The 27,272-nt window shown below is 36.9% G+C and overlaps 1 protein-coding gene across 1 annotated transcript in view; it reads left to right on the top strand.

Moving 5' to 3' along the window:
- LOC150085148 (sodium-dependent dopamine transporter-like) overlaps positions 1-27,272 on the top strand; it is a 176,652-nt gene that overhangs the window by 137,948 nt on the left and 11,432 nt on the right. The window contains exon 10 of the mRNA XM_090373849.1: positions 6,214-6,314. Within this exon, the coding sequence (XP_090229975.1) occupies positions 6,214-6,314 (101 nt within the window). The remainder of the gene's footprint in view (positions 1-6,213; positions 6,315-27,272) is intronic.

The raw sequence follows: 27,272 nt of genomic DNA, 5'->3' as shown, positions 1-27,272 counted from the left end.
TTGATGTAATTAAATATACATTGATGTCTGAAATATTACATATGAAAGTATTTTTATAGTTATTAAAGTAGTTGTTGATTTTATTATATGATGAAAAGACTAAAGTGAGGTCGGTGTTAGAAAAAACGTTTTTAATTTGTCTAATTTTGGTTGTGATATGGAAGAATTATTTTTATATTTTAAACAATTGTTTTATTACTGGAACTTTATTTTTATCTATTTCTTGCTTCATATGTCATGTCTTGAATTTGGCCATGTGGGTATTTCCTCAAAGAGGAAAACCGGATGGACAGAGGGATGCGACTCGGACTGGAAAAGGAAACGAAAAGGAATAACGGACATCTTAAATATTGCAACATGGAACATAAGAGGAGGATTAGGATATAAAGAAGTCAAGCTACTTAAACATTTAAAACAGAAGAAAGTAAATATAGCAGTAATAACAGAAACAAAGAAAAAATTAAAAGGTACGAAATATTATGATTCTTATACAATGATATACAGTGGAGTAGATCAAAAGGAAAGCTAGTGGAGGGGTAGCAATATTAATAGATCGGAAATGGAAAACCAAAATACAGAGCTACACATTTATAAATAATAGAATAATAACAGTAAGATTTAAATTAGACAGAGGTTATTTATGTATAATTGGAATTTATGCTCCAGAAGATGGAAAAGAGGAAGAAACAGATAAATTTTATTTAGAATTACAAAAAGAACTAGATAAGAATATAAAAGAGGACCATGTAGTTATTTTGGGAGATTATAATTCTCGGGTAGGGAATAAGCCAATAAAAAATATTATGGGATGTTATGGAGAAAATAAAGTAAATGGAAATGGATATAAATTAAGAGATTTTGCAACATTTAATAATTTAAAGATAACAAATACATTTTTTAGAAAACGTGATATACATGGTTGGCAAGAGGTACACAATCAATAATAGACTATGTAATAATAGACAATGTCAAGATACTAGGGTGTTTAGAGGATATGATATTAATTCAGATCATTTTTTAGTGACTTCAAAAATAGAGTTATGGGCTAAATGGAAGAAGAGAAAAGCTATTAAACAGGGGAAGGAGGAGTTGGGTTATAAAGTATATCTACTTCAAGAAGAAAGTATACAAAATTTATACGAAAAAAGGATTAAAGATGAAATAAATAAAACATTGGAGAGAGTACAAATAGAAGAAGAATGGAATAATATATGAAATATAATTCAAAAGATAGCAAAAGAGACACTAGGACAATTCAGGAAAAACTATAAGCAGAGGGGGGGTAAAGATATGGAATGAACAAATAGCTAAAGCAGTACAAGATAAACAAGATAAATATCTTAAATATATACAAAACAAGACAAGTGAGAATGAAGAAATATATAAACAAGAACACAATAAAACTAAAGATATAATAAGGAAGGCTAAAGCAGAGTCATGGGATAGATTTATAAGCACAATAGAACATGATGTTCATGGAAGACAAAATTTGGCATATAAAATGATGAAACACTTGAATAGCACAGAAAAAGCCACTTCAAGAATAAATATAATAAAGGAAGAACAATGGAAAAAACATTATGAAGAATTGTGGAAAGACCCAACATATCAAACAGAAGAGATAGTGTTAGACCCAGTTAGTGACATAGATCCAATAACGAAAGAAGAATTGGAAAAGGCGTTGAAAGCTACAAAAAATAGGAAAGCAGTAGGAATGGATGGTATAAATGCAGATCTGATCAAGTATGGAGGAAGTTTTTTAAAAGACAGGATACTAAATTTATTTAATAAATGTTGGGAACAATATAAAATACCAGAAGAATGGAAGATAGCAAAAATTATTTCAATATTTAAAAAAGGAAATAGAAATGATACAAAGAATTATAGAGGGATTAGCATACTAAATACAGTATATAAAATGTATAGCAAAATAATAAATAATAGAATTAAAATTATCTCTGATGAAATATTAATAGAAGAACAGGCAGGATTCAGAAAAGGAAGATCATGTACAGATAATATATTTATAAATACAGTATATACATACTAAATACAGTATATAAAATGTATAGCAAAATAATAAATAATAGAATTAAAATTATCTCTGATGAAATATTAATAGAAGAACAGGCAGGATTCAGAAAAGGAAGATCATGTACAGATAATATATTTATATTAAAACAAATAATAGAAAAACAAAAAGAGTTTAATTTAGAAATGCATTTAGCATTTATAGATTATGAAAAAGCATTTGATCGAGTAAACAGACGAAAACTATGGGACATATGAGTAATAAAGGATACCCAAAGCATCTTACAAAAATAATAGAGTTTATATCAAGGAACAAAAATAGTAATAGATACAGGTAATAAATTAACAGAAGAAAGTATAATAAATCAAGGAGTTAGACAGGGATTTAGCTTGTCACCAACGCTATTTAACATGGTGCCTCCGTAGCCAGGTGAGCAGGAGCACATGCTTCTTGATTAGACCGGGGTTCGAGCCCATGACCACCAAATACGGAGGATGCGGAAAGATCAGGGAATGACCACCGCATATCCCGGAGCAATATGGCCTTAGGTGCCAATGCTCCTAAAAACCAAATAACAACAACAGCTGTTTAACTTATATATCGAGGATATGATATGTAAATGGAAAGAAGAAATTAATACAGGTATATTTTTAAATACAAAGAATAGGATTAATACACTGTTATTTGCAGATGATCAAGTAATTATTCAAGATAGTGAAGATAATTTACAAAGAGCAGTATTTAAATTAAACCAAATAACAGAAGATATAAAGTTAAAATATCAACGATGAAAACTAGAACAATGGCTTTTAAAGGAAAAAATAATTATAGACAAAATAATAATTATATAACTATTTTGTTCTCGGTGAGAACAAAAATAGGTATAGACGATAAAATATTAGAACAAGTAAAACATTTTAAATATCTAGGATATGATATAACATATGATGTTGAAGAAGATATGAACCAGAAATTGGCCAACATGATATATTGTTCCACAAAATATATGTGGAACGATAAAAAGAACTCTGGCTAAGAAAACACTGAAAGAAACACAATTGAAATTTTACAAAGTAATGGCAATACCAACACTTCTTTATGGTTCTGAAACATGGATACCGAAACAAAGAGATATTAATAGAATACAAGCTGTAGAAATGAAATTTTTAAGATATGTTAAAGGATGTATAAAATTAGATAAAATACCATTTAAATATTAGAAAGGAATTAAAGATTTACTCGATTAATGGAAAAATTATAGAATATAGACAAATATGGAAAGAACATGTAGAAAGAATGGAAGATAATAGATTCCCTAAATTAGCTTATACATATAGAGCAAAAGGAAAAAGAGACAGAGGAAGACCAAAGAAAAGATGGGCAGACCTCTTTGAGATCAGAACAGGCAGATCGCCTAATCCATGAAGGTAGATAAGATTAGGGTATTTCCTTTTTGAAAACGCATTAGTTAAGTATTGCAATTCTGTTTGTAAATCATTTTCATTATGTAGTATTTTATTGCATTGTAAATTTGTGTGTATAAAATGGATTTTGTAATGCTGTATGGTGCGAATAAAAATGCAAAAATTTCCCTGTGTGTCTTTTCTATAACTCCAAGTTTTTAATTGATCATTGTCTTTAAAAATTCGTAAGCCAAAAAATTTATACTGTTGTTTTGCTCAAGCTCAAGAGTATGTTTTAATCCCTGATGAACAGCATTAAATTTTGAATGGAGAATATCCGTGGTTTGCTTGTTAGAAATTATAAGAATATCATCCAGGTAACGAATAAATAAATTAATTGTAGTGGGGGGGATTAACGATGTGATCTTCTATGCATGCTAAATAGATTTCTGAAAGTGGGGCTTAAATGCCTAGCCTGGATAAGGAAGGATGTAAGTTTAATGATATTGTCTATGTAGAGTGTAGTACATTGTTTCAAATTAAGATCATGTGTGAGCCACTCTTTAAGTTTGGGTATTGTGTATTCTACATCAACATTGGCGTATAATGATATGATGTCAAATGATGCTGGAATATCTGTATTCAATGATTTGATAATACTAATTAGAGAGTTTTAAAGCCAAATTAGTGTAAAAAAAAACTTCTGGTTAAATTATAACAGAAGTTATGGATATCATTGATCCCTGCAAAAATGGCTCGGTATTCTGAGCCATTTTTGTCCCACAGGAAAGTAATAAACAGCCCAGCATCCTTCTGCATGCTTGGTTACTCACTTTCAATGAAAACATTCAGCATAAGTTTGTAAATTGTAAAGATAATACCACTAACTCTCATAAGAGCTGCCAGAATGGTGTCCAAGTTTTAGACAAGTAGCAGATTTACCATTTTGGTGATAATTATATAAAGTGATATTAGTAGTTTAGGTTACTCATGTTGTCTCTAACGAGTTCCTAAGTAGTAGTAGAAATCAGATATAGAGCAATGATGAGAGAAAATTGGTGTATTGCATCATTAGGAACAAGCTATTGCTATGAATAAACAAGTGACTGTGTGGCAGAAGATAGAGGATTATTATTAATGGGTACTATTATCTTTGGACTAATGTTATTAGTAGAATCCATCAGGTTAAGTGGATCGCCTTACTGTTTTCATTTATTAAAAATATTGATGAAGGCATATCAAGTGTAATGTCCAAGTTGTGATTCAAAGGTTGAATAACAACAAAAATCAAAGGTACTACTGCAACAAGATCTAGAAAAATTAGGTGGATGGGCTGAGAAGTGGGTTTAACATTGATAAGGTAGTGCACATGTGGGTAGCAGTAATCTCAAAATAAGATAAACAGTTGAGTAACACCACCCTCAAGGTAGTGGAGAAGGAAAAAGATCTATGGGTAATTGTACACTTCAACATGAATTTCTCTGAGAAGTGCAGACAGGCTGCTGTAACAGCTCTGGAATTTGTGAATGATATTCTGAAATTTGGCTAGCACAGACATTGGAGGTGATTATTCTGCTAAAAGGTTTGGAACCTCATTTTAGGAAGGATGTGGATCTGTTGGAATGGCTACAGAGAAGAGCAACAAGACTAATCAGAAAAGCAAAAGAGTACTCTTATCAAGAAAGACTTTGGTACTGCATATTGTAGCATATGGAAACTAGGCACCTGTGAGGAGACCTAATTTGAAGTGTTTAAGGCTTTAAGTGGATTGAGGTAAACTAAATGCTGTGGCATGCTTACTCATTCTTGAACAGTACACATAAGGGGGGGGTGAATTTAAATTGAAAAAGAATAGTTGCAGAAACTGAAATTTAAACTGAAGAAGAATGGTTGCAGAAACTGAAATTTAAACTGAAGAAGGATGGTTACAGAGATTAATTGATTATTAGGTCAGACTTCAATTTGGCACTGTGGAAGTGAGTAGTTTAAATAAATTTAAGGAAGGATTAGACAAATTTTTGGATCAGATGAATATGTAATTTTTTTTTTTCATTTGCCACTTTGAATACTTTTTTATTCAAACTACAGTATATGTAATATAAACTTTTAACGTGAGCAGATTATTGTATTTTATTTTTTCTCTAACTAAAGGTTCAGAATATGATTCTCAGATACTTTTCCCAAATTTCTGAGCCCAGATTGAAAAATAAATGCACAATGAAAACAAAGCAATTTCTGACATCAAATTTTAAAAAATAATAATAAATAAATAAAATAATAACAACAGCTGTTAGTTGATGAAGAACAGCCAGTAAAAGTTACGATCTTGATGTTTGATTCTTGCTGGCAAATATGCAATCAGGAAGCTGTGGGAAAGTTTCCTGTGGTTGTATGTAATATACAATAGCCAAAGCAACAGAGTTGAGGGAGCACAGAACTTCTGTGCTGTCTCTTGATTTCTAATAAAATTTTAAAAAAGTGTCAGATTTTTGAGATTTTGCAACATTTCATGAAATCAAATCATTGCATCTTGTCATTTTCTTTAGAAGTTATGCTTTATATGCATGTTTCAAGTAGTTTTGCATTAAAACTAGTAAAAAATATTAAAAACCTGTTAAAAAAGTAATTGTTTTATTAATTTATTTATATTAATTTATAATTTATATTAATTAATATAAATTTATTTATTTATTAAATATGCACAACTATATTAAAGATTTGTGTATTTTAAGACTGTATATTGAAAAGAGATATCTGCATTCTATTTTTTAAACTTAGGATCAAACAAATTAGCCAGTGTTATTCAGCAGATGAGTACAAAAGTACCTTCTTTATATTTTCGAATTTGTTGGGTTGCTCTTTGTCCATTAACCCTTATGGTAAGATCTTAGCCACTTTTAAAATTCTGTTTTGTTTGATTTAAATGTTTCTTTTTTTATAGCATGAGAAAGCTGACTGAAAAGCAGAAAATGTGATACTTGACATGTAAAAAAATTTAACTTTTTTTTTTAACTTAAATGTTAAAATATTACTAACTGTTAAAACATTACTATCACTTGCAGATTTAATAAAAATTGTCATCAAAATAAATTTGTTTTTTGTTACATAGCTTCAAAAAGAACATAGTTCTGATTACTTCTTCTTCTGTTTTTGGTGATAAATTTGATTTTACCATTTAATTCAAACCATTCTCAGTAATCCCTGTTGTTGCCTGTATGTTCTGAATACAGTATTCCTTAAACAAAAAAAAATATATTGAAGATAACTTAATGTAATAAGAGCTATTATATGCTCAATATCTCCTATATTTTTTTAAATAACACAGGGATTACCTTGATCTCTTTATAGGAAGGCTTCTTTTCCAACTCTCTTAGTCCATCACGTAAAACAATTAAAATACAATAATAAAATTAATAAAATTCATTTTAATATGTTCCATATTGACTGTACGACAGCGATTCAATAATCCAGAATCATCGTTGAGGCCCCAACTCGACTCCAAAAATATTAACCGTGATGCATCTATCAGCATAGGAAAACATTTATGTCCAAATTACGAATAGATTAAAATCTAATATAAAATACGTGAAGACAAATGTCTTCCTCCTTAAGTTAGACAAGTACTTTTCGATGTCTCGTGTTTACAGGACGGAACGAAACTAAAATTACACTGGTGTAATTTTAACCGGTGGATTTTCGCGTGAAACAACATGAGGCTTAGATACGCACGGCAAGAGCAAATGCCTCAGAGTTAGCACTTCATGCTGTAAATGAAGAACATTCTTTTCTTTTTAATGAAGCCAAAATAATCACTGTTCAGCATAATTATAGTAAATTACTTATTGCAGAAACTCCTGAAATGAAACTCTATAAAAACTTGATTAATATTCGCAGACCTTTTTTGATATCAGGTGATTGGTCCTATGAGTGCATGCGTGAGAGCAGCTAAAGTTCTTTTAAATATAAACACACCGGTGTAATTTTAGTTTCATTCCGCCCTGTAAACACGAGACATCGAAAAGTACTTGTCTAACTCAAGGAGGAAGAAATTTGTCTTCATGTATTTTATATTAGATTTTAATCTATTTGTAATTTGGACATAATGTTTTCCTATGCTGATAGATGCATCATGGTCAATATTTTTGGAGTCGATTTGGGGCCTCAACGATGATTCTGGATTATTGAAATGAATTTTATTATTGTATTTTAATTGTTTTATGTGACAGACTAAGAGAGTTAGAAAAGAAGCCTTCCTATAAAGAGATCAAGGTAATCACTGTGTTATTTAATGAAGATAATAAATATGACTTATTGGAACAGTTCTCCCCCTTCATGAACTGTGAGGGGGGAGAAGAGGTGGCACCCTCCCTGTTTTCTACTTGGATGAAAAGGTGGAAAAAGAGGATACAGAAACATTGATAAATCCTGAGAGCTTTCTGTTGCATTACTTCATTATTATGAAATGTGAAGATTACATTTGTTGAGTTAACAAGAATACACCATTACAATAATGCAGTTATTTTGCCTCACTTAGAGACTATTCACACCCATCTAACAGCCAATCACTGCAGCAGTTTAAGATGTAAGAGAAGGAAAACAAAATTGAATTATGAAAAATGAAATGAAAAACAATTAACAATTCATTGTTGCTCTTATTACTATTTGAACTGGTGTCAAGATTGTTGTTTCAAATATTTCTGTGCCAACTTGGAAAAGTCACATTCCTTTGATTACTCCAAAAGTTAAATTTAGGATCACTTATTTTGCCTGCTGGAATCAGTTTATGATTGATAGATGCTGTCCACTGAGCATATTCCAGCTTTAGCACAACTTTGTACATAGTTCTGTATTACCAAGTAAAAATCAACTTATAAATTACTTCAAAATTGTGTGACAAAATATATCAGCAGTGAAGTGGTACACCTGCATAATTTGTCTAATCCTTCTTTAAATTTATTCAAACTTCCCATTTCCACAACATCAAATGGTAGTTTGTTCCAATAAGTTGCCACTCTCTGGCTGAAAGAAAAATTTTTGTATATCTATTCTACAACCATCATTTTTCAGTTTTAAGTTTATATTCTCATGTGTGTGTAATCTGAGAAAAAGTAAGGATACTATCAGAATTTAGTTTATTCATTCCACTTAAAGTTTTAAACATGTCAGTCAGGTGTATTCGCAGATGCCTATTTTCACTTAAGAACTTAATTCTTTCTTGGTAAGATTACACTTTTGTTCTTTTGACTATTCTTGTTGCTCTTTGCACGCATTCCAACAAATCTGCCTCCTTCCTAAAATGAGGCTTCCAGATATGCAGTACTCAAGATGCAGCCTTATACAATGAGATAATCACTTTTTTGTCCCTGCTGGTAAGATTGCAATATATCATTGACAGAATCCTACAAGCTGTCCTAGCAGCCCAGATGTACTGCTCGTGTTGGACTGTACAATTACCTTTTTTGTTTTTTTGTTCTCCACGACTTTGAGTGTGTTATTCTGGGATTACTGTTGCCCAAATTGAGTACCTTGCATTTATCAATGTTCAACCACAATTGTCACTTTTTAGTCCAGCTGCCTAAATTATCCAGGTCTTGTTGGAGTAGTATACCCTGATACACAGCACACACGCTAATAGTTTAACTGTATCTGCAAGCAGAGACAAAACAGATTCTTGCAATGCTTCTGCAGAACATGCAGCAACCTAGAAAGCCAGCTGTGAGAGATTACAAAACCTGCTGGGGTCTTTATGTGATAAGCAAACATATGGGCTGTGTTAGGGATGCTAAAAATAAATGTACGCACACCTATACTTGCTTGTATACTAACAGGTAGTGATGGGCATATTGAAAGTCATAATCAGAGTGCTGTTACCACTTGGCCAATAGTTCATTCGGTTACTGTTGTTGACAAGTTAATTTTAATCAAGTAATTTGCATATAATCAATTATTTTGATTATGCCCATCATTAACACCAGTAGCATAAATGCAGACATAGAGATATCAGAAACACAGTGCCACTCAGATGTAGAGGATGGAGAATTTCAGTATGATGAATTTGAATACATAAAAATAGACAATTATGATGCTTACCTGTATGCCTTTTTATTCTATATGCTTTTTAACCCTTTGTTAAAAAGCATATAGTTTTTAAAAACAAGGGTGCCTGAGATTCTATATGGTTTTTAACCCTTGGTTAAAAAGCATATAGAATCTAAGGCAGTGCACCCATAGGGGTGGCCATTGTTAATGTTGAGTCAGTTTGGTGTTACATAGGCACTGGAAAAGCAAAAATGAGCAGTAGTAGTATGTTATAGGCCAGATAACTGTGATCAGTATGATGAATAACTATACAGAGAATTAGAGAGGCGCCTCCGTAGCCAGGTGGGAAGGAGCAGCAGTGCGTAGCACACGCTTCTTGATTAGACCGGGGTTCGAGCCCGTCACAACCAAATACAGAGGATGTGGAAAGGTCAGGGAATGACCACCACATATCCCGGAGCAATATGGCCTTAGTTGCTAATGCTCCTAAAAACCAAATAACAACAACAACAACCGGTAAATCTGCATGTTTTGCAGTGGGTGTTTTAACTTTTCAGATGTTGACTGGAACCTGAGGGTTGGTTACTTGCAAAGTAACAGAACATTTCTGAATTTATTGGATGATTGCTTTTTATGCCAGCATTTTGAAGGGGCAACAAGAGATAGCAGTACTCCTGATTTGATTATCAGCAGTAACTCATGCATTAAGAATATCCAGATATAGGAAACAATAGATGGCAGTGATCGTAATATATTGATGTGGAATTTATTTAGATGTAACTGCTGTCAAATAAAAAGGAAAGGGATTTTTCTTCTGCAAAAGTGGCTGTGATGATCTTATACAGTTTTTAAATTCTTTTCAACTAGACCAACTGACATTGGCAACTGCAAACTATAAATGGTGAGCATTCAGAGAGATAATCATAGAAGCATGAAGCCTTTTTTTCCTGCTAAGAGATACTGTTCAATGTTTAGACCGAAGCAGATGTCTGAATGAACTAATGAGACTAGTAGCAGAGATGAAAAATACATTAGATAATTGTAAATTGTCATGGGACACAGAACCATGCAGTGAATGTAAACTAGTCTGCATTCAAGTTGCTAAGGAGACTGGGAAAGCTAAGGCTAAGGCAAGAAGTCTTTGGCTAACAATGCAAAGAGAACTATCAAAGAATTCTTTACTTATGTTAGTACTCAAAGGAAAGCAGTGAACAACAGTAATGTCATCAATATCCAGTAGATATTGATGACATTACTGTTGATGATTCTGTTCAGGTTGCTGACAAACTGATTAATATTTTGTATCTACATTCATGTGTGAAGAATTTTTGACGGATGCAGATATCAGAAGTGTACGTAATTCTAAATGGAAACTAAATGATTTTGTGATAAGGGAGAGGAAAATGGAAAAAGCAGTTTGTTGAAGCTAAAGTAAATAAGGCACATGGGCTGACAGGATCTATCCAATTATATTGAAAGAAGCAGCAAAGAAGGTAAGTAAACCTTTGGCCATAATTTTGAGAGCACCCTTGTATTTAGTGAAGGTTCCCTAAAGAAAGTAGATGCACAAAAGCATGAAATGAATAATTATGCACCTTTACACTCCATTATTTACCCTGACTTCTGTGCCAGGGTTAAAAAAGTAGTAGTAGTAGCATTTGATGCAAGAAAGCAAATGTATGAGCTTATGCAGCATCAGCCAAAAAAAAAAAAAAAAAAAATCACACCATTCCCTCCAAATGCCTGTCCAGTTCCTCCTTAAATGTATTCAACCTATCAACTTCCACAACGACAGATGGAAGTTTGTTCCAGCAATTAACCACCCGCTGGCTAAAGGAAAATTTCTGCACATCTATTCTACATCTGTCCTTTCTTAATTTGAATTTATGCCCCCTTAGGTTCGTAATCTGAACAAGTGGAAGGATCCCATCAGAATTCAGCGTGCTCAACCCATTCCAGGCCTTATATACCTCAATCAGATCACCGCGCAGGTGCCTCGTCTCCAGCCACTGCAATTTGCAGAACTTAAGCCTCTCTTGGTAAGAGGATCCCTTCATTCCCCTCACCAATCTTGTTGCCCTTCTCTGTACACGCTCAAGTAAATCTACATCCTTCCTAAAATGAGGCCTCCAGACCTGTACACAGTACTCAAGCCGTGGCCTGACCATTGCCTTATACAGAGGGATAATCACCTCCTTTTCCCTGCTAGCAAAATTCCTATATATCATTGACAAAACCCCATGACCTGCCCTGGCAGCCTGTCTGCATTGCTCAGAAAACTTCATATCTGCCTGCACAATTACTCCCAGGTTTTTTTTTCATTTTCTACCACCTTAAGTGTAGTACCACACAGTTGGTATGTTTCTCTGGGGTTACTTCTACCCCAGGGGTTACTTCATATGTAGTACTTTGCATTTGTCAAGGTTAAACTTCAGTTGCCACTTCTTAGCCCATCTGCCCAAATTATCTAGATCCTGTTGCAGTAGCACACTGCCATTACTGTCATTAACAACCCTGCCAACCTTTGTATCATCTGCAAACTTCGACATTAAGCCTGATATACCTTCATCAATATCATTGATAAATATACAAAACAACAGTGGACCTAAGATCGAACCCTGTGGGACTCCACTAATAACATTAGTCCAAGAAGAGCAGTACCCATTGATTACCATCCTTTTATCCATTGTAGCAACTTACCCTTAATACCATTCTGCTCCAATTTGTACAATAGTCTTCCATGCGCAACAGTGTCAAAAGCTTTCCTGAAATCCAAATATATGATATCAAAATTATTTTTTGCATCCAGTTCCTTTGTAATCACATCATAATATCCTATCAAATTTGTCAGACAAGACTTTCCCTTAACAAACCCATGCTGTGTCTGAATTATTGCTGCAGTCTTGTCTAGATGATCCTGCAATGCATCTTTAACCAGTGACTCCATTATTTTACCTGGAACAGAAGTTAAACTAACTGGTCTGTATTTACTCGTGTCACCCTTCGATCCCCCTTTGTGAATTGGGGATACATTTGCACATCTCCAGTCCGTGGGAACCTCCCCTGAGTCCAAGGATGCTCTCATAATTATGGCTAAGAGTTTGCTTAGTTGCTTTGCCGCCTCCTTTAATATAACTGGATAGATCCCATCAACCCCAGGTGCTTTTCTTACGTTTAACTTCAACAATTTCTCTTCCACTTTGCTCTCAGTTATTACAAAATCATTAAGTATCTTGCTACAATTTGATAACCTTCTGCCATTTTCAAACCTTAATAATTCCTCACGTGTGAATGTAGATGCAAAATACTCATTCATTTGTTTGCTATCTGACAGGATCATCAACAGTCGAACCATCGATGTCAAGTGGACCAATCAGATTCATCCCCTTCCTTTTAGAGTTTATATAAGTAAAGAAATTCTTGCTGTTTTTCTTAGCATCTTTTGCCAAGGATTTCTCGTAATCTGCCTTCGCCTGCCTAACCTCCTTTGTGACCTGATTACAGATTAACTTATATCTGCCATAGACTTCTGAGTCGTTTGATAATTTATATGCATCCCATTCATTTTTCTTCTCTGTTACGAGTCTCATTAGTTCATTTGACAACCATTTAGGCCTAAACCTTGAACAATCTCGTCCTCAAACCCCTAGAGCAGTGATCTCTTGGGAGATCACTGCTCTAGGGGTTTGAGGACGAGAGTTTCCTGTGCGGACGTGCCTTTCTGCCGCTCTTGGAACAGAAGTTTTTTCTGATTTATTTTCTGCTTTATTAGTTTAAATTGACATATTAACTTATTTCTAGAGTAGCTTTATATTCCTATTTACGGTACTTAAAGTTAAAGATAGAGATTTGTAGGTATTACTTAGTATCGGAAAGGGTATCAAATCCACGTGTTTACCGTTCATAAATAGCCGCCATTGTTACGTGAAAATTAATCAGTAAAATCTATTAATCTTGTCGAACTTCATTGGCAATTAAATTGTACTTTTACCTATACATATTACCACTTAGGTTACGGAACATAAATAATTAGTAAAAATAAATAATTAATACATAACTTGATACGGTCAGGCCACACCTTGAGTACTGTATACAGGTCTGGAGGCCCCATTTCAAGAAGGATGTAGAGCTGCTGGAACGAGTACAGAGAAGGGCAACAAGATTAGTGAATGGAACAAAGGGTTGCTCTTACGAAGAAAGGCTTAAGTTTTGCAAATTACAGAGCCTGGAGACTAGGCATCGGCGAGGTGATCTGATAGAGGTGTATAAGGCTTTGAATGGCTTGAGCATGCTCAATGCCGATGGGAGTCTTCCTCTTGCTCAGAATAATCACCTGAGAGGGCATAAATTCAAATTGAGGAAGGACGGATGTCGGATAGATGTGCAGAAATTTGCCTTTAGCCAGCGGGCAGTTGGTTTGTGGAATAGACTCCCATCGCTTGTTGTTGAAGTTGATAGCCTAAACAAATTTAAGGCTCAGCTGGACAGGTATTTTGAATGAACGGAGGGGTGAAATGGGAGTAGTGGTGGTTGTTTTTTTTTTTTTTTTTATGGCTGATGCTGAATAAGCTTGCTTTCTTGCATCATTAGCATTAGCATTAGTAGAGGCATTTGATGCAAGAAAGCAAGCTTATGCAGCATCAGCCAAAAAAAAAAAAAAAAAAAAACCACTTCCACTTCACCCCTCCGTTCGTTCAAAATACCTGTCCAGCTGAGCCTTAAACTTATTTAGGCTATCAACCTCCACCACAAGGGATGGAAGTCTGTTCCACCAACCAACCACCCGCTGGCTAAAGGCAAATTTCCGCACGTCTATCCTACATCTGTCTTTCCTCAATTTGAATTTATGCCCTCTCAGGTGATTATTCTGAGCTAGAGGAAGAATCCCATCAGCATTGAGCATGCTTAAACCATTCAAGGCTTTATACACCTCTATCAGATCACCTCGCTGGTGCCTAGTCTCCAGACACTGTAATTTGCAAAACTTAAGCCGTTCTTCGTAAGAGCACCCCTTTGTTCCATTCACTAATCTTGTTGCCCTTCTCTGTACTCGTTCCAGCAGCTCTACATCCTTCTTGAAATGAGGCCTCCAGACCTGTATACAGTACTCTAGGTGTGGCCTGACCATCGCCTTATACAATGGAATAATCACCTCCTTATCCCTGCTGGAAAAATTCCTGTATATCATTGACAATACTCCATGAGCTACTCTTGCAGCCCGTCTGCACTGCTCAGAGAACTTCATATCTGCCTGCACAACCACCCCCAAGTCCCTTTCATTCTCTACCACTGTCAGTGTTGTACCACAGAGTTGATACGTTGCTCTGGGGTTGCTGTTTCCCATGTGTAGTACTTTACATTTGTCAATGTTAAACTTCATTTGCCACCTCTCAGCCCATCTGCTCAACCTTTCCAGATCCTGTTGCAGCAGCATAGTGTCAGTAGTGTCCTTGACAACCCTGCCAACCTTTGTATCGTCTGCAAACTTGGACATTAATCCCAATATACCATCATCAATATCATTTATAAATACAGAAAACAATAATGGACCCAACACTGAGCCCTGAGGGACTCCACTAATAACATCAGTCCACGATGAGCAGTGTCCATTGATTACCACTCTCTGTCTTCTCCCCCTCAACCACCCCTTTATCCATAGCAGTAATTTGCCTCCAATGTCACACTGCTCCAATTTGTGTAGCAGTCTTCCATGTGCAACAGTATCAAAAGCCTTTCTAAGATCCAAGTATATAATATCAAAGTTATTCCCTGCATCCAGTTCTTTTGTGACTGCATCATAGTATCCAATCAAGTTGGTCAGGCAAGACTTCCCCTTAACAAAACCATGCTGTGTCTGAGCTATAACTGAAGTCTTGTCTAAATGATCCTGCAGTGCTTCTTTAACCAGTGCCTCCATTAATTTTCCTGGAACAGAAGTTAAGCTCACAGGTCTATAATTACTTGTGTCAGCCTTTGATCCTCCTTTGTGAATTGGGGTCACATTTGCACATTTCCAGTCTATGGGTACCTCCCCTGAGTCCAAGGAAGCTCTCATAATTATGGCTAAGGGTTTGCTTACTTCCTTTGCTGCCTCCTTTAATATAACTGGATAGATCCCATCCACCCCGGGTGCCTTTCTTGTGTTTATCTTCAACAGTTTCTCCTCCACTTTACTCCCAGTTATTTCAAGATTCTGTAACTTACTGCTAGAGTTGAATACACCTCTGGCATTCCCCTCGCTGAATAACTCCTGATGTGTGAATGTCGATGCAAAATATTCATTTAGTTTGTTAGCTACCTGAGCAGAATCATCAACACTTGACCCATCAATATCAAGTGGACCAATCTGATTCATCCCTCTCCTTCTAGAGTTTACATAAGTAAAGAACTCTTTGCTGTTTTTCTTTGCATCCCTTGCCAAGGATTTCTCGTAATCTGCCTTCGCCTGCCTAACCTCCTTTGTAACTTGGTTGCATATCAACTTGTATCTATCATAGGCTTCTGTGTCATGTGTTAATTTGTAAGTATCCCATGCATTTTTCTTCTCTGCCATATGCCTCATTAGTTCATCTGACATCCATTTTGGCCTAAACCTTGAACAATATTTCTTAGTTGGTATGTAAAGCCTAGTAGCTTCCAAGATAAGTTCTTTGAATGCTTCCCATTTTGAATTTGCTGTTGGTAACATCATCAGTTGGTCCCACTGTATAGAATTTAAATACTGTCTCAGTCCATCGTAGTCGCCTTTACGGAAGCAATGACCCTTCCCTTTACCCCTAATGGTAGTTACCTCTTTGAGTAAATCCCACTTCAGCACACTGTGATCACTGCCACCTAGTGGTTCATTTATCTGCAGATTCTTAATGCATGAAGAATCACTGCTGATAATCAAATCAAGAGTATTGCTCCCTCTAGTTGCCTCCCGAACATGCTGATGTAGAAAACAATCATCCAATAAATCCACAAAAGCCCTGCTAGTGTGTGAGTATCCAGCCCCCAAATTCCAGTCAATATCTGGGAAATTAAAATCTCCCATTATAAGACACTCTGATTTACTGGCCCATTCTATTTCCCTGTACAGTTCCTTATTATACTCATCAGAGTCATTAGGCCTATAGCACACTCCTACTCTCAATTTTGATCTCCCAATGTTTATGTCACACCAAACTGACTCCACACTGCACTGTCCAGCGATGTCGACTGGCTTCACTTCCTTGGTTTTTATGTGTTTCTTAACTAATAGCATAACACCTCCCCCCTTCCTATCCTGTCTATCCTTTCTGTAGACGTTATACTCCCCAAATTGCAGTTCCGCATCCCTTATATCTGTGTGACACCACGTCTCTGATATCCCAACAATATCTGCCTTCGATGTTTTGAGCAATACCTCAAATTCATCAAATTTATTTACTAAACTCCTAGCATTGGTGTACACGCAAGTATACCTGCACCTGTTTCTATTCTTAGCTACCCTAACACAACCCATGTGTTTACTTGTACCACAATGGCTCCCAGCAGTCTCTGAAATACCATGCATCTTGTTTTTCAGGATTCTGCTCATTCTAATAGAAGCAGTGCAAGAATCTCTTTCACCTCTGCCAGTGGCTACTGTCAATCTATTGGTCTTTGTCTCCCCCCAAGCTAGCAGTTCCATCATATGCCTCTACTAATGCTAATATTTCTTAATAGGTATGAACCTTTTAGTAGCTTCCATGATTAATTCCTTGAATGCTTCCCACTTAAAATTTACTGTTGGTAACATCATCAGTTGATCCCACTGTACAGAATTTAAAAACTGTCGGAGACCACTGTACTATTTTACGGAAGCAAAACCCTTTTCTTTACCTCTGATGGTAATTAAATCTTTAAGTAAATCCCACGTCAGTACACTCTGATCACTGCCACCTAGTGGTTCTTTTATCTGCAAATTCCTAATACATGAATGATCACTACTGATAACTAGATCAAGAGTATTACTTTCTCTGGTTGCCTCTCGAACATGCTGCTGCAGAAAACAATCATCCAATAAATCCACAAAAGTCTGACTAGTGTGTGAGTGCCCAACCCACAAGTTCCAGTCAGTATCTGGGAAGTTAAAATCCCCCATTATAAGACATTCCGATTTACTAGCCCACTCTATTTCTCTGTACAATTGTTCATTGTACTCATTCAAGTCATTATGCCTATAACACACTCCTACTCTTATTTTTGCTTTCGCAGTGCTTATGTCACACCAAACTGACTCAACAGTGCACTGTTCATCTATATCAACTGGATGCACTTCTTTTGATTTTATGTTTTTCTTTATTAACAGCATAACACCTCCTCCCTTCCTATCCTGTCTATCCTTTCTGTACACATTGTATTCCCCAAATTCCAGTTCGGCATTCCTTATATCTGTGTGACACCACGTCTCTGCTGTCCCAACAATATCCACCTTTGATGTCTTGACCAACACTTCAAATTCATCAAATTTATTTACTATACTTCTAGCATTGGTGTACATGCAAGTATACATGCACCTATTCTTATTCTTAATTACTCTTACACATCCCATATACCCACCTGTTTCACGATGACTGCCATCCGTCCCTGAAACCCCCAACACCCCTCGCTCCAGGTCGCTACTTATTCTAATAGAAGTTGTGCAAGAATCACCTTCACCTCTGCGTACGGCTACTGTTAAACTATTAGTCCTTGTATCCCCCCAAGCCATCAGTTTTCCGACCCATTCAAGTAATTCAAGATCATCTTAATGTGAATCTCACCATGGATTTCTTAAGGGGAGATTCTTGTCTAAACAACCTGATCACCAGCTATGATATAGTCACAAAGCAACCAGATGCAAAAAATAAGGTGACATATATTTCAATTTTAGTAAAGCTTTTGATACTGTTCCACATGAAAGACTATTGTACAATTTGGAGCAGTGTGGCATTAGGGGTAGGTTACTACTATGGATAAAAGGATGGGTTAGTGGCAGGAAACAGACTGGTTATTTGTTGGTGTAGAAAGCTTAGTAGGCTTCATGTTGGTCTAAGAAGTAATGCTACATGTAACAGGAAATTATATATATAATAATAATATAGACTTTGAGTATGGGGTAAGGTATAGTCTAAGGAACCATCTGTCAAACCCATAGTAAAAATACATGTCAGTACCTGTAAAGAGAATATTATGAAATAAGATAAGTGAAAGTACTTAGTGTTGCAATTATGATGATTTTAGCATTTTCTTCAGGAATCAGCTGTCAAAACCAAGGGAAATACAACAAATAAGTAAAGCCTCTGTTTCGAACACGAAATATACTCAGAACATAGTAAATTATAGAGTTTTAAAAAATTAACAAAAGTGAGGAAAGCATATAATAATTGATGTATATCTCGTGGCTGACCCTACAGAGGTGGAGATAAGAGCAAGTGATGTGCAGTGACTCCAAACAACCTGATCACCAGCGTAAAAAATTAGGATATAATTTACAAAGCAAGAAGGAAATGAAATGAAATTGATTAAGTTTGAAGAAAGAATGAAATGAAGTTAAAATAAATCAGTGGGCCAAAGTGGTACTTACTATCATGCCATGTCGATGCTGGAATGTGTGCCGTGAGGCATAAGCCAACACGCTGCATAGGAGAAAAAGAAAGAGAAATTTTCCGCTCTTGAGATATCGCATATATTGTACATATTGGAGCAGAATGGTGTTAAGGGTAAGTTGCTACAATGGATAAAAGGATGGTTGATTGGGAGAAGACAGAGGGTGGTAATTAATGGGTGCTGCTCTTCGTGGACTAATGTTATTAGTGGAGTCCCACAGGGTTCGGTGTTGGGTCCTGTGTTGTTTTGTATATTTATCAATGATATTGACGAAGGTATATCAGGCTTAGTGTCGAAGTTTGCAGATGATACAAAGGTTGGCAGGGTTGTTAATGACAGTAATGGCAGTGTGCTACTGCAACAGGATCTAGATAATTTGGGCAGATGGGCTAAGAAGTGGCAACTGAAGTTTAACCTTGACAAATGCAAAGTACTGTATACGGGTAGAAGTAACCCCAGAGAAACGTACCAACTCTGTGGTACTACACTTAAGGTGGTAGAAAATGAAAAAGACCTGGGAGCCTGCCCAGACCCACTCTAGTGCAGACAGGTGCCAGGGCAGATCATGGGGTTTTGCCAATGATATATAGGAATTTTGCTAGCAGGGAAAAGGAGGTGATTGTCCCTCTGTATAAAGCAATGGTCAGGCCACGCCTTGAGTACCGCGTACAGGTCTGGAGGCCTCATTTTAGGAAGGATATGGATTTGCTTGAGCGTGTACAGAGAAGGGCAACAAGATTGGTGAGGGGAATGAAGGGATCCTCTTACCAAGAGAGGCTTAAGTTCTGTAAATTGCAGTGGCTGGAGACTAGGCACCTGCACAGTGATCTGATTGAGGTGTATAAGGCCTTGAATGGGTTGAGCACGCTGAATTCTGATCAGTGTCGTTCCACTTGTTCAGATTACGAACCTAAGGGGGTATAAATTCAAATTAAGAAAAGACAGATGTAGAATAGATGTGCGGAAATTTGCCTTCAGCCAGCGGGTGGTTAATTGTTGGAACAAACTTCCATCTGTCGTTATGGAAGTTAATAGATTAAATAAATTTAAGGAGGAACTGGACAGGCATTTGGAAGGAATGGGGTGATTTTTTTTTTTTTTTTTGGCTGATGCTGCATAAGCTCCTACACTTGCTTTCTTGCATCACATGCCACTACTACTACTACGTCATATGTTTGATGGACAAGGATAGTTTGAACATAAATAAAGAGGCCTATGTGCTCTGGATTCATTATTCTATATTCTCTATTATGTAACGCAGAGTGGAATGGAAAGTAAAATAAAATGACGAGTTGTTAAACTAGATTTAATATTAAATATATACGATAACAGTAAAAGCAGAATATGTAGATACATACAGTAACCGGTAATACAAACATCTTTCAGGCTTTACCAGCAGCAGGCACCTCCGTAGCCAGGAGCAGCAGTGCGTAGCACGCTTCTTGATTAGACCGAGGTTCGAGCCTGTGACCACCAAATACGGAGGATGTGGAAAGGTCAGGGAATGACCACTGCTTATCCCCGGAGCAATATGGCCTTAGTTCCTAATGCTCCTAAAAAAAAAAAAGCTTTACCAGCAGGTGCACGGCTTGGCCATGGGTTCCCCAGTTAGTTCAGTCACGGCAAACATTGCCATGGAAGAATTGGAGGGTCGTGGATTTACGAGTATACCAGATCTCATTACCTTTTGGTGTCGCTATGTGGATGATGTGTTTGTAGTCAACCGACTCTCGGACCACCTTAACTCTCTATCACCTTTCATAAAATTCACTATCGAACTAGTCGGACAATACCCTACCTACCATACTTGGCCACCCTAGTCCGACATGAGGGCACAAGCCTGAGAACAACTGTCTATCGCAAGCCAACGTTTGCTGGCCAAATTACCAACTGCCAGTCAGCACACATGCACAGCCATCTTCTTGGCACTGCATGGCCAGTGTTAACTCCTGCCCAGACCCACTCTAGTTCTGCAGGTGAGAGACGCACCGAGATTGCTAGGGTCAAGACAGATCTTACGAGATGTGGCTATCCCACCACTACCTAGATAGGTGCGACCTGCAGACCCGTGACCATGTAGCGAACGTCAGGACCGTTCAAGGTTATGACTCTGCCAAGAGTGCTTTTATCCCATACTACCAAAATCTTTCACATCAGGTTTCTAAGGGCCTGAAATCTCATGGGATAAAGTGTGTACAACTCCCAGGCAGGAAATTACGGTCCCTCATCTGCAAAGTGAAAACACCAGTTCACCTTACTACAGAGTGGACTAATCTACCGCATTTCTTGCCATGACTGCACCTGGCTGCTATGTCGGGGAAACTGACAGAAGACTTGGCAAATGTATTTCAGAAAATGAAAGAGCCATTCACTTAGTAGACATAGAACACTCAGCCATTGCTGAGCACTTCTGGTCAACCCGACATGACATTGACCCACACCATGATGTCATGGTTGTCGATTGGTCCCGCCATTACCGAAGCCGCGCCTGGTTGGAGTCACTGCACATCACATGCTCTAATACTTCCGTCAACAGAAACAGAGGATGTCGTGTTCATCCTATTATTGAAGCAACCATTCTCATGACTGACAAATGGGTGGCAACATTCCCATATGTCACAATCACACAGTTCACTGTGCATGGCTTCCATCGCACGCTCTTAATTTTACGTTCCCAAAAGTTTCAATCCAACGGTTAACTGATGAAGGGAAACATAAAGCCCGAAAGCTTTTTGTATTACTAGTTACTGTATGTATCTACATATTGTGTTTTTACTGTTGTTCGTATGTATTTAACATTAAACTTAGTTTAACTAAACTCGTCATTTTATTTTACTTTCCGTTCTGCTCTGTGCTACATAATAGAGAATATACAAGTATTTATTCTTACTTTTCATTAAATTCATGATGCTTGAAGTCAACCTTTCTTTTTTGTATATACTCTTCAAGCTAAAAGCTTTTAGCGTGATCTGCAGAATGAAATAGCTTTGAAAAAACTTCAGAATTTAAGTGAGAAAATATTTATTGAATTTATATTTAATTATAAATATCAATAAAAGAAAAAAAGAACTTTTACTGTTTAAACTTCTAAAAATTATCTCATACCATTTTCAGCTGTTTCACACTTGTATACCAGAACATTGGATGCATGCTTATATCTGAATAGCCTTGAAGCTAACTGATGTGAAAAGCTATTGTTCTCTGTTTTACCTCTAGGATGACTGATGGCAATTTTCAAAATTCTTTTGAGGACTGAACAAAACCTTGTTATGGGCTGTGCTGGGCCAACAAGCCATAGTTAGCATTAGCATTAGTAGAGGCATATGATGCAAGAAAGCAAGCTTATTCAGCATCAGCCAAAAAAAAAAAAAAAAAAAAAACACAACCACTACTCCCATTTCACCCCTCCGTTCGTAATAAAAAAAAAAAAATAAATAAAAAATAACCACTTCCACTTCACCCCTCTGTTCGTTCGAAATACCTGTCAGGCTGAGCCTTAAATTTGTTTAGGCTATCAACTTCAACAACAAGTGATGTAAGTCTATTCCACAAACCAACTGCCCGCTGGCTAAAGGCAAATTTCCGCACATCTATCCGACATCCATCCGTCCTCAATTTGAATTTATGCCCTCTCAGGTGATTATTCTGAGCAACAGGAAGAATCCCATCGAAATTGAGCATGCTCAAGCCATTCAAAGCCTTATACACCTCTATCAGATCACCTTGCCGATGCCTAGTCTCCAGACTCTGTAATTTGCAAAACTTAAGCCTTTCTTCGTAAGAGCAACCCTTTGTTCTATTCACTAATCTTGTTGCCCTTCTCTGTACTCGTTCCAGCAGCTCTACATCCTTCTTGAATGAGGCCTCTAGACCTGTGTACAGCACTCAAGGTGTGGCCTGACCAATGCCTTATACAAGGGAATAATCACATCCCTGTCCCTGCTAGAAAAATTCCTGTATATCATTGACAAGACACCATGAGCTACTCTTGCAGCTCATCTGCACTGCTCAGAGAACTTCATATCTGCCTGCACAATTACCCCAAGGTCCTTTTCATTCTCTACCACTGTCAGCGTAGTACCACAGAGTTGATACGTTGATCTGGGGTTACTGTTTCCCATATGTAGTACTTTACATTTGTCAATGTTAAACTTCATTTGCCACCTCTCAGCCCATCTGCTCAACCTTTCCAGATCCTGTTGCAGCAGCATAGCATCAGTAGTGTCCTTAACAACCCTGCCAACCTTTGTATCATCTGCAAACTTGGACATTAAGCTCGATATACCATCATCAATATCATTTATAAATACAGAAAACAACAATGGACCCAACACTGAACCCTGAGGAACTCCACTAATAACATTAGTCCACGTTGAGCAGTGTCCATTGATTACCACTCTCTGTCTTCTGCCACTCAACCATCCCTTTATCCCTAGATTTGTGCAGCAGTCTTCCATGGGCAACAGTATCAAAAGCCTTTCTAAGATCCAAATATATAATATCAAAGTTATTCCCTACATCCAGTTCTTTTGTGACTACATCATAGTATCGAATCAAATTGGTCAGACAAGACCTCTCCTTAACAAAACCATGCTATGTCTGAGCTATAACTGAATTCTTGTCCAGATGATCCTGAAGTGCTTCTTTCACCAGTGCCTCCATTAATTTTTCTGGAACCGAAGTTAAACTAACAGGTCTATAATTACTTGTGTCAGCCTTTGATCCTCCTTTGTGAATTGGGGTTACATTTGCACATCTCCAGTCTATGGGTACCTCCCCTGAGTCCAAAGAAGCTCTCATAATTATGGCTAGGGGTTTGCTTACTTAATTTTGCTGCCTCCTTTAATATAATTGGATAGATCCCATCCACCCTGGGTGCCTTTTTTATGTTTATCCTCAACAATTTCTCCTCCACTTTCCTCTCAGTTATTAGAAAATCATCTAGCTCACTGCCAATGTTTACTTCACCTATGACATTCCCCTTACTGAATAACTCCTCATGTGTGAATGTAGATGCAAAATACTCGTTTAGATTGTTAGCCACCTGAGCAGGATCCTCAACTGTTGAACCATCAACATCCAGTGGACCAATCTGATTCATCCCTTTCCTTCTTGAGTTTAAATATGTAAAGAACTCTTTTCTGTTTTTCTTTGCATCCTTTGCCAAGGATTTCTCATAATCTGCCTTTGCCTGCCTAATCTCCTTTGTGACTTGGTTACAGACCAACTTATATCTATCATAGGCTTCCATGTCACCCATTAATTTGTATGTATTCCATGCATTTTTGTTCTCTGCCATATGTCTCATTAGTTCATCTGGCAACCATTTAGGCCTGAACCTTGAACAATATTTCTTGGTTGGTATGTAAAGCCTGGTAGCTTCCAAGATTAGTTCCTTGAATGCTTCCCATTTTGAATTTGCTGTTAGTAACATCATCAGTTGGTCCCACTGTATAGAATTTAAATACTGTCTCAGACCATCATAGTCGCCTTTACGAAAGCAAAAACCCTTCCCTTTACCTCTGATGGTAGTTACCTCCTTGAGTAAATCTCACTTCAGCACACTGTGATCACTGCCACCTAGTGGTTCCTTTATCTGCAGATTCTTAATGCATGAAGAATCACTACTGATAATTAGATCAAGAGTATTACTCCCTCTAGTTGCCTCCCGAACATGCTGGTGTAGAAAACAATCATCCAATAAATCCACAAAAGCCTTGCTAGTGTGTGATTGACCAACCCACAAATTCCAGTCAATATCTGGGAAATTAAAATCCCCCATTATAAGACTCTCTGATTTACTGGCCCATTCTATTTCCCTGTACAGTATCTTATTATACTCATCAGAGTCATTAGGCCTATAGCACACTCCTACTCTCAATTTTGATTTACCTATGCTTATGTCACACCAAACTGACTCGACACTGCCCTGTCCATTGATGTTGACTGGCTTCACTTCCTTGGATTTTATGTGTTTTTTAACTAATGGCATAACCCCTCCTCCCTTCCTATCCTTTCTGTAGACGTTGTACTCCCCAAATTCCAGTTCTGCATTCCTTATATCTGTGTGACACCACGTCTCTGATATCCCAACAATATCTGCCTTTGATGTTTTGAGCAATACCTCAAATTCATCAAATTTATTTACTAAACTCCTAGCATTGGTGTACACGCAAGTATACATGCACCTGTTTCTATGTTTCTATTCTTAGCTACCCTAACACAGCCCATGTGTTTACTTGTACCGCAATGACTTCCAGCAGTCTCTGAAATATCCTACATCTTGTTTTTCAGGCTTCTGCTCATTCCAATAGAAGCAGTGCAAGAATCTCTTTCACCTCTGCCAGTGGCTACTGTTAATCTATTAGTCTTTGTCTCCCCCCCAAGCTAGCAGTTTTCCGACCCATCTAACACTGCCTCGATAGCATCAGCAAATATTCTTGCACCCTTTCTATTTAAGTGTATCCCATCCCTGTAGAAGCAATCTCTCCTGTTAACAAGTACAGTCCAGGCTGAAAAAAATTCTACCCCTTGAGCCTTGCACAATCTTTCCAGGGCCGAATTGATCAACAAGGCTCTCATCATATACTCCCTCCTATCGTGTCTGGGCAGAATTGCAGACACTTTCAAATTCAACCCTACTTCACGGCTTTTTTTCAACAGTGACCTGTACTTGTTAAGTAATTCCGCTGGTCTCCTACTCTTAATATCATTAGTGCCAACGTTACCAGTGCTGCAACACTGTCATATTGATTGCATGCAACTCCCTGGAAAGAGGTTAGCAATTATTTCCAAGGTAAAATTGATTATTTCCTTTTTAAAGGAAGGAGGATCCATTTATCTGATTGCACACAAGGATTGAGGAGCAGGTTTATGTAGGTGAAACTACCCAAAGATTATAAGTTTCAGACCACTAGGAGGATGCTGTTGCAGCCATTACTGGACTGAAAAGCATGCTAATCTTTCTTTTATCAGATTGAGATCGTGGATCACCCACAGTACTGTCATCTTCATTCCTGGTATGAAACACCTATTTGCATGTTGCTAGTCCAAATGCAAATCGCAACAGGGAGATCCACAAACACAGTGAAGTTATCCTGCAGCACTACAAGCATTGGCCATCAGCCTATGTAGTTGTAATCCAATTGTTGTCATGTTATATATTTATTTACCATGCTGTTCTTCCAATTGATAATAAAAGAGCATATCTCTCTGAGTTACTGGGTATTATTTTTTATCACTTAATTTATTCTTTGTTTTATTCCTTTTATTCTTCTAACCTTTGTATTTTAACCGAATATATTAAATATTAAACTACCACTATCCATTCAGTTTTGTCAGTTATGGCATGATTTGTTTTGCGTATAATAGCAGTCATTTGAATACCAAGAGCATCCCCTGGATGCGCTTGATTGTCTACTAATTTTGGACACTGCAAAGCTTCCACTACTTATGGAGTTATAATGCTTGATCTTTCTCTTCAAGCAAAATATTTCTTAAAATATCATACAATGTTCAAGGGCAGTTTGCAAAAAATATTTCTAAATTTTTACAGCAGGCCCAGGACACCGGTTACCACTACCTCATCAAGCTACTTTGAGATGTTCTAGAACAGCAATTTTGAGATCAATGACAGATCAGAGTTGCACAGCTCAAGCACCTCTGTATAGCACTGTTCCTGCCTTTGTTGATAGTGGTGATTATAATCATCTGTTTACCCAAGTCAGATAGAAAAGGCCTGGGTTTGAATCAAGTCAGTGATGCAAAGAATTTATGTGCTTCTTTTTGGAATGTAGCTGAGTTAGTCTTATATAATTATTACCGTAGATAAGGGTTGTATGGTTTCTCCTGCGAACTCTGGTTTTTCTTCCAGCAAACTGACCAAAGAACACACAGTTGGGGAAAGTAGTTGCAAACTTATAAACTTGACTTCTGTTAAAGGAAAAATAACAGAATCACTAGTTACAGAGGCAATGCAGGACCACCTAAACAGAAATGCTGCTGCTGTAAGGGTATGGATTTTAGAAACAGTCCTGCCTGACCAATCTGAATAGTGACACTATAACAAAAGAACCGGATGCAAAAAATAATTTTGACATCACATACTTAGATTTCAGAAAAGCTTTTGATACTGTTCCACATGAAAGTCTGCTATACAGATTGGAGCAGTGTGGCATTCAAGGCAAGTTACTGCTGTGGGTGAA

The sequence above is a fragment of the Mastigoproctus giganteus genome, chromosome 5 (assembly GCF_048544385.1).
Source record: "Mastigoproctus giganteus isolate SK-2022 chromosome 5, ASM4854438v1, whole genome shotgun sequence".
Taxonomy (NCBI): domain Eukaryota; kingdom Metazoa; phylum Arthropoda; class Arachnida; order Uropygi; family Thelyphonidae; genus Mastigoproctus; species Mastigoproctus giganteus.
The sequence above is the reverse complement of the archived record's forward strand: the minus strand, read 5'-3'. Positions and strand labels throughout refer to the sequence as shown.